General features: G+C 37.3%; 1 protein-coding gene across 1 annotated transcript; it reads left to right on the top strand.

Moving 5' to 3' along the window:
• Nucleotides 1–222: 222 nt before the first annotated feature.
• Nucleotides 223–11,348, top strand: LOC113510024 (protein takeout-like). Its single transcript, XM_052899651.1, has 5 exons — nt 223–369; nt 7,255–7,474; nt 9,081–9,205; nt 9,778–9,930; nt 11,055–11,348. Exons 1-5 carry the CDS (start codon nt 303–305, stop codon nt 11,204–11,206), a joined length of 717 nt encoding a protein of 238 aa, XP_052755611.1. The 5' UTR covers nt 223–302; the 3' UTR covers nt 11,207–11,348.

Consider the following 11,348-nt stretch of genomic DNA (forward strand, 5'->3'; position numbering starts at 1 on the left):
CTTTGAGCTCGGTACCCCGTCCGTCCCCCCTAAGTCCGGCACTGAAATTGAGGCTGCATATGAATTGTTATTGAAAACTTAATTCATATATTACGTACTTATCAATAAGATACGAATTGATGACATGGGTTTATTGTAACAAAATATTGTCTTTATTAGCACCTCTATTACCGTACCAGTAAGGTTCATTGTGAACCGCTTTTATAATCGATTGTGGTCCATCCGATAGGTATAAATACTGCTAGATTAGTGGTTTCACTGTTTAGAGACACTTACATGATAGTAGTCAAGTGTTCTACAAAATGAAGACTTTATTTTTCTTGTTTACTTGTTTTTCTGTGTATATATGTGCCTATGGAGGAAATACGGGTGAGTTGTGCCTTTTTTTTATACCTAATACACAGTTCCCGTGACAGGAATTCCTCGTGCGTTGTCATTCCTGAGGACTAAGGAAGTCCTCCATGCCCCGTAATCTTAGATTATATAGATAGAGTATCCAGTCTCAACAAAGGGGTTAACTTTTTGTCTGCTAATTGTCAAATTAGCTGATTTGTTTTTTTTTATCAGTGTACTATATACTTAAGCATAAAATGTATTTTGACTTATTATTTAATAAATAAAATAAGTGTTTACGGATTAAAAAGATGCAGAAATTATAAGACAAAATAAATATAAAAGTTATAATGATTCCTTTATTCTCTTAACTATTTATCACGCAAATATGTATAACAAATTTGACCCATTTTTCTCGAAGCATTTCTATGGAGACATTCAATCTATATAATCTAAGCCTGCAATGTATACAGCCTTGTCCAAAATTATTAGGCATTCTGTATAAATTAACTTAGTATGTTTATTAACTGAATAATTTACAAATGCTTTTTATAAATTCAATAACGGTGTCATGAAACCACTTAAAACAATAAGCGGTATATTTTTACACCCATAATACATCTGGGGACCAAACATTAGAGGGAGGCTTTGTACAAAAGTCGTTTTGTTTGTTTACCTCTATCCTATTCATGTCTTAATCGTGAAGTAATTGTGTTTGCATGGCTGTGTTTCAGTTTGAAGGGTGGGATATGGCAGTGAATTTACTGGGTACAGAGGCATAACACCCGAGTCCTCAGGAATGGCAATGCAGAGGGGAGTATCATGTGTGAAACAATATACTCTGTTATGTCCATGATACTGTTCATGTCTATAGGCGACGGTTACCTCTTTCCATCAAATGGGCCCTAAGCTTGTTTGCCATTCTAAGTTGCATAAAAAAACAAAAGATTTTATTTTCTTGCTATATTATCAATGTATGGTCACTCTTCTTTTTGAAATATTTATTTGACGAGTCAAGACCGATTTGAATTGCTATAAATTACATCCTGAAAATAATATCTTTTTACTAAAAAGTATAATAAAACTAATTATAAATTCTCGTAGATATATCATAAAATACTATGCTCATGGTACGCCCCATTATTGGCGTTACCATTGTATGCACTAAGGTATTACGCCTCTGTACCTCATAATTTAATGTTCATAATACACCATTGATATACAAATGATAGAGCCATGCAACTATAGCTGCTTCATGCCAGAAACAAGGGTGGGACAGAGGTATCCATGCAAAAGACTTGTGTACAATGTCTTCCTCTGGTAATCGAGTAGTTTAAACATATTGATGTTTTTCTTTTATCAAAGGGCGTGCTTAATGTAAAATTGTATATTATAGAATTAGGTAAATAAATACATATACAGGTAGATGGTATAGGTGGACTAACTCCAAATAGATGTCTTCCAGTCAATCTTGCGAATATTTGTCTAGAATGATGTTTATTTTTGTTTTAATTGTCAAATTTTAATTAATATTATTATCATCTTAGACTTTCTTGAATCAATTCTTCCATGTGAGACTTCAGTTTTCCCTATTCTGATCTGTTTATGGTTATCGAAGCCTAATTATGGGCTATATGTTTGTGCAAATCAAAATGGCGATTAAGCTGGACGATCTATGTGATTGGAATTGGTAACCGTTGCTTACAGACGTGAATACATAATTTAATGATTTTTTTTTATACAACTTAGAATGGCAAACAAGCTGACGGCCCACCTGATGGAAAGTGGTAACCGTCGCCTATAGACATGAGCAGTACCGTGGATATAACAGAGTATACTGTTTCGCCCATGCTAGCTCCCATGCGTTGCCATTCCTGAGGACACAGGTGTTATTCCTCTGTACCCAGTAAATTCACGCCATATCCCACCCTTCAAACTGAAACACAGCCATGCAAACACAATTACTTCACGGTTGAAACATAGATAGGACAGAAGTATCTAAGCAAACGACTTTTGTACAAAGTCTCCCTCTAGTACATTGGTCATGGTAGTTACATACAAAATAAAATATACACGAGATTTTAAATTGGATTTTCAGGAATACAACTGTAAGGACCGTATCCAATTTGTCTTAATAGTTTTTGAGTGAGATCCGAACATTCAGATTGACAGACAAAATTTTAAAAATTATAATTTGGGCTTCTGTTGGTCTTATCAATTTTCCTAAAATATTTCAGTCATGTGCATTATCAAAGCGATAATTTTATTATACGTAGTATTATTTTGTGTTTACTAGTATGGGTACGCGTTTATAAACATGCTGATCTAGGGAAACATAACGATTGTGTTTGACACCAATATGTATGCATGTCAAGGTGATGCACTCAAGTAATCGCTGGCACAGTGAAAGTAATAATAGCAAACGGCACTTGGCAGCTATATTATTATTTATCAACCGTATACCAGGTTCTCAACTATTATCCGGTTGTCTTCAGAACTTCCTTCGATTAACAACTAAACAAAGGCGCGGATTATGCGATTTTCAAAGGATTTTCAAAACTTTTTAGTATTTAGTAGTTGATTATCTTCGTGGTCTGGATACATTGCTGGAATGAATACATTGCTTTGCTTTACCAGAGGAAGATTTTGTACAAAAATCGATTACTTGGATACCTCTGTCCCATTCGTGTTTCTACCGTGAAGCAGTTGTGTTTGAATAGCTGTATTTCGGTTTGAAAGGTGGGATATGGCGGGAATTTACAGGGTACAAAAGAATTACATCTGAATCCTCAGGAATGGCAACGCATGGGGGATATCATGGGCGAAACAGTATACTCTGTTATGTCTGTTATGTTATGTTACCACTTTCCATCAGGTGGGCCGTCAGCTTATTTGCCATTCTAAGTTGTATAAAAAAAAGAGTAAATAAGGTCCCGGGTTTTTAGCTCGGATCTGGGAATTCTGGATTGTAACCTCAAATATTCGCTGCCTGGTTCTTCATAACAAGAGGTTAAGGTATGTTAACTTGAGAGCCGGGTGATGGGTGTCACTGGTGGCGTTTGTCGTTATTGTTATTTGTCTTTTGGGTATGTTACGAGATGATGACGTTAATACTGAAACAATTTTCAAAATTGGCGATCTTGATGATCTAGCAGTTTAACATACCACTTTACCTTCCAATGGTCGCGGATTCGATTCCTGCACAGTACTTAAAAATATTTGACTCTATGAATAAGGTTATCTAATTGTATTGGTTTAAGTGTTTTTTTTTTTTTTATGGATGATAATGGAATAGCAACCCCGCCTGCGCCAAATGGTATAGGCACGCAATAAGAGATGATTAATGACTATGAAAAGACAAGTCAGTTGGCCTATCGTGATGAATTCACCTGGAATTAAACATGATAGTTTCCTGGGATGACGAGGAGGTCGACCTGATAAAATTTATTGCTAGCAATGAAAAAAGCTAGATCCCAGGCCAATAATTCCTTCCCCCCTAGGTCTAGGTGTTTTCTACATATTTACAAAAAAAAAGAGTTTATGTTATTTCTATCAGCTGTACAAGTTTTACTTAGTTTAGGATTAGATTACGAAGCGAAAAACTATTGCAAATCCTATATATGTACATGCAGACACGTATTTCCGAGTTGTAAATCCAAGTATCTATAATGCCTACGAATCTTCTAGACGTCCATCGCTGTGTTCACGTCACTATTAAAGTCGTTTATTTTTTGTTGAATATAATGTTAGGTACATTTGTTCTTTATGTGCGTGTGACGAACATGAATGCAATAAGAATAATCTATTTATACATAATTATACCGTAACTGGACGATGCTTGTACAATACTTTTTTTTTATACAGCTTAGAATGGCAAACAAGCTGACGGTCCACCTGACTGATGGGAAGTGGTAAACGTCGCCTATAGACATGAGCAGTAGCATGGACATAACAGAGTATACTGTTTCGCCCATGATACCCCCATGCGTTGCCATCCCTGAGGACTCAGGTGTTATTCCTCTGTACCCAGTAAATTCACGCCATATCCCACCCTTCAAACCGAAACACAGCCATGCAAACACAACTGCTTCACGGTTGAAACACAAATGAGACAGAGGTACCCAAGCAATCAACTTTTGTACAAAGCCTCCTTCTGGTGTACTGTACATAGGGGATATTTAAAAAAAAATATATGAGTGGTGTTAAGGGCCTTAACTTAAGGCAGTATCTGTGGTATGTCTTTGCTGTAATGTAGAAATAAAAAATGGTCAAATATAGCGTAAAATTATATCGGAAATTTGGCATTTTTAATTTTATATCAACCTTGGATTATGCAAGTGGTCTTAATAAGAGATAAAATAAGAGTAATAAAAAACAAAACAGGATTTTCCAAAATTTTTATCTGTCTATATTATATTGGATAGCAGCGTCCCTCTTAAAACATCTACAAAGCCCAACTGCGGTTGCCAATCTGCCTGCCAAGCGTGGCAACTACTGGCAAAATCGTTAAACCTTGTGTTCAGCAGTGGACAGTTCAAGGCTGATGATGATATATTTGTTTCGGTATCATGCAAAAGGTATTGCTCTAAATTAGATGCGATTTTCACAGTTGTATTCGAGAAGGTCAAATTTAAAAATTACAGTCTCTTTTATTTTGATATATTACTTGTAAATGGTCTTTATCATTCATTTCTGTAGTTTCAAAATCTACATTTACGAAGTTGCCAACAGAAGCTAGTTTATGCCAGTAAAATCTTGGTATGTTTCAAGGGAGTATAATAGAAGTAGTATGTCTTATACGTCATGTTAATGTATTTTTTATCATAATTGCTTACAAAATTAGTAATTAAATATTCATTAGAATAATACCCATTATTTATAGATTTTTAATACGTAAGAGACATGATCTTTGAAGATTTTTTCTAATGACATAAAAAGTCTTTTTTTATACAACTTAGAATGGCAAATAACCTGATGACTCACCTGATAATAATAATAATAATCTTTATTTGAAAACAGTGAATTACAAAATTGATTAACAACGGTTGATGGAAAGTGGTAACCGTCGCCTATAGACATGAGCAGTATGGACATAACAGAGTATACTGTTTCGCTCACGATACCTTCCATGCGTTGCCATTCCTGAGGACTCAGGTGTTATTCCTCTGTACCCTGTAAATTCATGCCATATCCCACCCTTTAAACCGAAACACAGCAATGTAAACACAACTGCTTTACGGTTGAAACACGAACGGGACAGAGGTACCCAAGCAAACGACTTTTGTATAAAGTCTCCCTCTGGTTTTCTAGTTTTCTTTCGTGTTTTTTTGTTTTTACATAATAATTGCATCTGTATCGTTATTACATGAAAATAGTATTGTATGACGATTGTTCAAATGTATTTTTGTATGTTATGTCATCATAAAATTGGGTTTACTTTTTAATGATTGATGATGAAATGGTATCCCCGCTTGGGCTATCAGTATACGTTGGCGGGGCACCAGTGAGAGGTAATAGGTGAGGATAAAGCAGGTCAGTTCGCCTATCGTGGCGAATACGTCAAAAATTGATCATGGTGGTTTCCAGGAGGAATCACGTGAAGGTCGACCTGCTGGGGATATTCCTAGCAATAGGATTGTTAGATCCTATTATCAACGATCCCTTTACCCCAATAAAATTGTGTTAGTCTTGTGTTGATAGTATATTATTACAATTAATGTTTCTATTTTGCCTCACTCTGCGTGTTCTACCACTTGTACAACGGATTGTGCTCAGAGGAATTATTCAATATGATGCCTATACAGCCACTTTCTATCATCGTACGGCTCGCCATCGACAGATAGTTCACACCCTACAGCCTAAATGGTCGCGTACAGCGCGGTTTCAGAGATGCTTTCTCCCACAAACACTCAGGATATGGAATGAGGTCCCTACCGAGGTTTTCCCAAGAGACTACAGCAAGGGATGCTTCAAAAAGGGGGTTAATAGGTTTCTTCAGGGTCGGCAACGCGCGCGTAATACCTTTGGTATTGCAGGCGTTCATAGGCTACGGTAACCGCTTACCATCAAGTGGGCCGTATGTTTGTTTGCCACCTCAGTGGTATAAAAAAAAAAGGAAAAATCTATAAATTATCTAGCTAATCGAGCACACGTTATGTCTCTTACCACTATATCGCTATCTACTGGGTTAGATTTTTTTAAGAACTATCCTATCGGTAACAAACTATCTGAATATATTACAAAATTGGCGCCAACACAGTTTATTTAAAACCGTATAAGCTGTTTCGAAGATTATCGTGGACGAATACTGTAACGCCTTGTACGTCCTGGCCTAGAATGGACCATCTTCCCTTCCCGTGGGTATCATAAGAGGTGATTAAGGGAACTAAATGCTCAATGGACAGCAGCGTCCCTTTTAATATATTACGAAAGTTGACTGCAGTTGCCAACTCGCCTGTAAAACGTGGTGACTACTGGCAAACCCCCACTTGTGGGGGAGGCTTATGTTCAGCAGTGGACAGAGATTGTAGTGATAATCTTTTTTTTTATGCAACTTAGAATGGCAAACAAGCTGACGGCCCACCTGATGGAAAGTGGTAACCGTCGCCTATAAACATGAGCAGTACCATGCATATAACAGAGTATACTGTTTCGCCCATGATACCCCCCCATGCGTTGCCATTCCTGAGAACTCATTTGTTATTTCTCTGTACCCAGTAAATTCATGCCATATCCCACCCTTCAAACCGAAACACAGCAATCGACTTTTGTGCAAAGTCTTCTGGACATTTTCGTATTAAGGTGAGACTCGAGTCTGTGTAAAAAACTACTAAATCTTCTAAATTTTACAGGTGAAATTACCATCTCATTTTCATCCCTTAAAGCTTATCTACAAACCTTTTTTATTATTACATATTCCAGCGCCGTTCATAACACCATGTCGGCAATCGGATAGCAGTTGCCTGAAGACAACTGCCCAAAAGGCGGTGCCTGTACTAGCTGCGGGGTACGCCGACCTTCAAATGATTTCAATGGACCCGATGCACATCAGTCGGATCAAGTCTAACCAAGCTGGACTCCAAATGGACTTCAAGAATAGCGTCGTCAAAGGACTGCGGAAGTGCATCGTACTGGATTTAACGTGAGTACTCTCTTATTACCATTGGAGGGTTCTGCCAATAATTGTCATGTTTGGCATGCGAGTTGGCAACCGCAGTTTGGCTTTTAGTGATGTTTTAAGAGAGACGCTACTGCCTATTCCTCGACTATAAATTTTCTTAAAACAGTATAGGATGACTAGATGGACTTGATGGAGTGACGACCTCAAATGCATTGTAGGAAGTTAGTCGATACAGGTGGTTCAGGAAAGTTTCTTATGGCAGTCTATGGGGGAGGCCTATGTGCAGCAGTGGACAGACTAAAGCTGAGATGAAGGTGATGATGATGACTCCATTGTTCGAACTCTAATATTTTGGTAAAGGAATAATAACAATGGGTCGTCGCTGGTTTTCACTCTAATAAAGCAAAAGGTACCTAGAGAAACGCAATACACTACTGCATATTTTCAAGCCTGGCTAGCGTGGTAGTGGAAGATTATTATCAAATATCCGCCTCAGTTCTAGAAACAGTACCGTGTTCAGTAATGGGATATTAATGGATTATGAATATGTAACAATTATTGTTCAATTATTAACTCATCGACGAAACCACAAAGATACAAGAGAACGACTCTGTATAATGTTGGTCCCATCTTCGTCTTATTTATTTTTATTGTCCACTAGCTGTTGTCAGCGACTTCGTCCGCGTTCCCGTCGTTTTTCGTAAAATAAGTAGCCTATATCCTTCCTTACGGTTCAGTGGTTTTGATGTAACAGACACATTTCCCTTCACTACTCTGCTCCTATTGATCGTAGCGTGATGAAAAGTATACTATAACCTGCCCAGGAGTATGAAGAATAATTGTACCATGTTTCGTTAAAGTCCGTCGAGTAGTTTTTGTCTCTATAACGAACATACAGACAGACAGACAAAAATTTTACTGATTGCATTTTTGTCATCAGTATCGATCACTAATCATCCCCTGATAGTTATTTTGGTAATATATTTTATGTACAGAATTGACCTCTTTAGACAGATTTATTATAAGTATAGATTTGCTAGCTAGTTTTAGCGCTTACATGTACAATAGAAACATCATTTGCCTATTGCTGTCCCTTGTGATATTAAGATTCTGAGATAATCTCATTATGTGAGGGAAGGGGAGGGGGGGATTTATTAGTAATAATGTCTTGTAAACCAATTGGTTCATCGCTAGCAATATACCCTGTCAGTTCCTCAAACCATCACGGTTATTACCTTAAATTTGTCACAATCCGCATTAACCTGACTCCATCTATCTTCCTTCAGTATTGAACTGTTAACTCCTTGTGGTCAGTACAATCGGGGTTACAAGTTCTTTTTCATTTTACATTCATTACGACTTTCGTGGCGTTATCATGGGCATGCTTTTTTGCGAACGAGGTCCCAAGTTCCATTCTAAATTGAGCCAATTTAGGACAAGAAATTTTATGAATTGGCTCCGGTCTGAGTGTTCTAGCTGTCCTTCCGGATTATTGTTACTTGGTCCTTCACGACACAGGGTATTTTAGATTAGGGACCAGGCGATTGGCGTGATTTTATGACATTAATTATTTTACTCTTTAAAACTCATCAACAAACTACATATCACAATTTCATTATACTTCCAGACGCAAAGACAACAAGATAAAGATCAAGACCAAGTGTTCAGCGGTACTGATTGGGGACTACAAGCTTAACGGCAAACTGCTCATCATGCCCATCGAGGGAAGCGGCAAATACAAGATCAAGATAAGTATGTTGAACATTCTCTGCTGTTCATATTCAATTTATATAGTTTTTACCCGCTACTTTGTCCACGTGGTCGTATTATGTTGCTTTTTTATGCCACTTAGAATGGCAAACAAGCTGACGGCCCACCTGAGGTAACAGTCGCCTATAGACATGAACTGTACCATGGACATAACAGAATATACTATTTCGCCCATGATACCCCCTTTGCATTGCCATTCCTGAGGATTCTGTACCCTGTAAATTCACTGCCATATCCCATCCTTCAAACCGAAACACAGCCATGCAAACCCAACTGCCTCAAACGATTTATTTACAAAGTCTCCTACTTCGTTTCTGTGCTTTACTGTGTTTTTTGTTTGTTTTTGTTTTAAATTTGGAACAAAATGCACTTGTTTGCGAACTCCCTTTTTTAATAACATAGCTGGTGGTAAATAATTACCACCGCCTATAGGCACCTGCAACATCAGGAAAATTGCAGGCGTGTTGCCGATCTTTTAGGAAAGAATATGCTTTTTTATTGAAGGTCTCTATTCCCTTTGGTAAATAAGTAAAGCTATGTAATTCTTCTCACAGCCGACATCATAGTGGACTTTTCATTCGAAATGGGAGAGCGCCGATCTGCCGGAGACGTATACTGGGTCTTCCAAAACTGGAGATACAACCAGCAGGTGGACGGAAATGTACGCTTTCACTTCCAGAATCTCTTCAACGGCAATAAGGAACTTTGTAAGTATAAATAACTTTTTGTTTTTTGCTACCAACAGTAACTCTGATGACGGCATAATTGTTATTTTTTTATTTATTTACTCTTTATTGCACCACTTAATAATACAAATATATTATCCCCCTATATATTGTTAAAAATGGGGATTAGTAGCCCAATTGTTAGCAATGCACCCTGTCAGGTCGACCTCCTCGCGGTTCCTCCTGGAAACTATCGTGTTCTATTTCAAGTGGATTCATCACGATAGGCTAACTGACCTGTCTTTTCATTGTCACCTATCATCCTTCATAGGTATCCCGCCAGCGTATAAAGTTAGCGCAGGCCACCATTCCATTATCATCCATTAAAAAAAATATATTTTTATACTTATACACATATACATTTATATATATATTTGGGCCATGTATGGGCCATCACCACATGATGGAAAGCGGTAATCGTTGCCTACAACGGACTTTACAAAATACTCTGTAAAATCCATGGCTTTGCTTATACCTTGCCTGTAGTTTTTTATATATATATATATATATATATATATATATATATATATATATATATATATATATATATATATATATATATATATATATATATATATATATATATTATTTTTAGTGGGTATTGTGTCTGTAAGCCTTGCTATTACTTGTTATTACCAAATTATTCTTTGGTAATATCAAGATGATTATATTCCACACTAGCGATCCGCCCCGACTTCGCACGTGTGGGTAACTACAATTAATAGGGGGGAAGGGATCGTTAGTAATGTGGGCTACCAGTCCCATTGCTAACAATATACCCTGTCAGGTCGACCTCCACGCCGTTTCCCCTGGAAACCATCGTGCTGAGTTCCAGGTGTATTCACTGACTGACTTGCTTTTTTATTATTCACCTATCATCCCTCACTAGTGCCCCGCCAGCGTATACCGTTAGCGCATGCGGGGTTGCCATTCCATTAATCATGCATTAAAAAAAAAACAAAAAACTACAATTAATACAGGAACATTTTTTCTTAACGAAACCCATTGTCTTTTCATTTATGTAGCTCATGTTATCCGCAGATAGTATAGTTTTCTACGAGTATAGATGAAAGCTCTTTTGAAAACGGTTCTAAAAACGGTTACAGCGGATTCGATACACGAGTTCGCCAACAGCAACTGGAAAGACATCTTCAATGAGTTGTCCCAGCCGATCATGGACGCGGTGATGAAGAAAATAGTCGCTGAGATACGAAAACTCTTCGACAAGGTGCCTCTGAAGGAGCTCGTCTTGGATTAAGACCAAAGATTGCTCGGAGGCTTAACAGAAATTAGTAACTAAGAGGTTAACTAACTCGAAATTTAGCGTAATTTAATAATTATAACGAATCTGCCTGAAATTGTTTCGTATTTATAATATTAAATTTATATTCTGCGAAGTT

Source organism: Galleria mellonella, unplaced genomic scaffold, assembly GCF_026898425.1.
Source record: "Galleria mellonella isolate WM207_F2 unplaced genomic scaffold, CSIRO_AGI_GalMel_v1 utg606, whole genome shotgun sequence".
NCBI classification, from domain to species: Eukaryota; Metazoa; Arthropoda; class Insecta; order Lepidoptera; family Pyralidae; genus Galleria; species Galleria mellonella.

What these genes read in the sequence shown, in the direction of transcription:
- LOC113510024 (XM_052899651.1), top strand. Translation starts at nt 303, where the DNA reads ATGAAGACTTTATTTTTCTTGTTTACTTGTTTTTCTGTGTATATATGT. An exon ending in CAAATACAAGATCAAGATAA is followed by an intron (nt 9,206 to 9,777) that starts GTATGTTGAACA and finishes TTCTTCTCACAG; the next exon opens with CCGACATCATAGTGGACTTT. An exon ending in CAACGGCAATAAGGAACTTT is followed by an intron (nt 9,931 to 11,054) that starts GTAAGTATAAAT and finishes AAACGGTTACAG; the next exon opens with CGGATTCGATACACGAGTTC.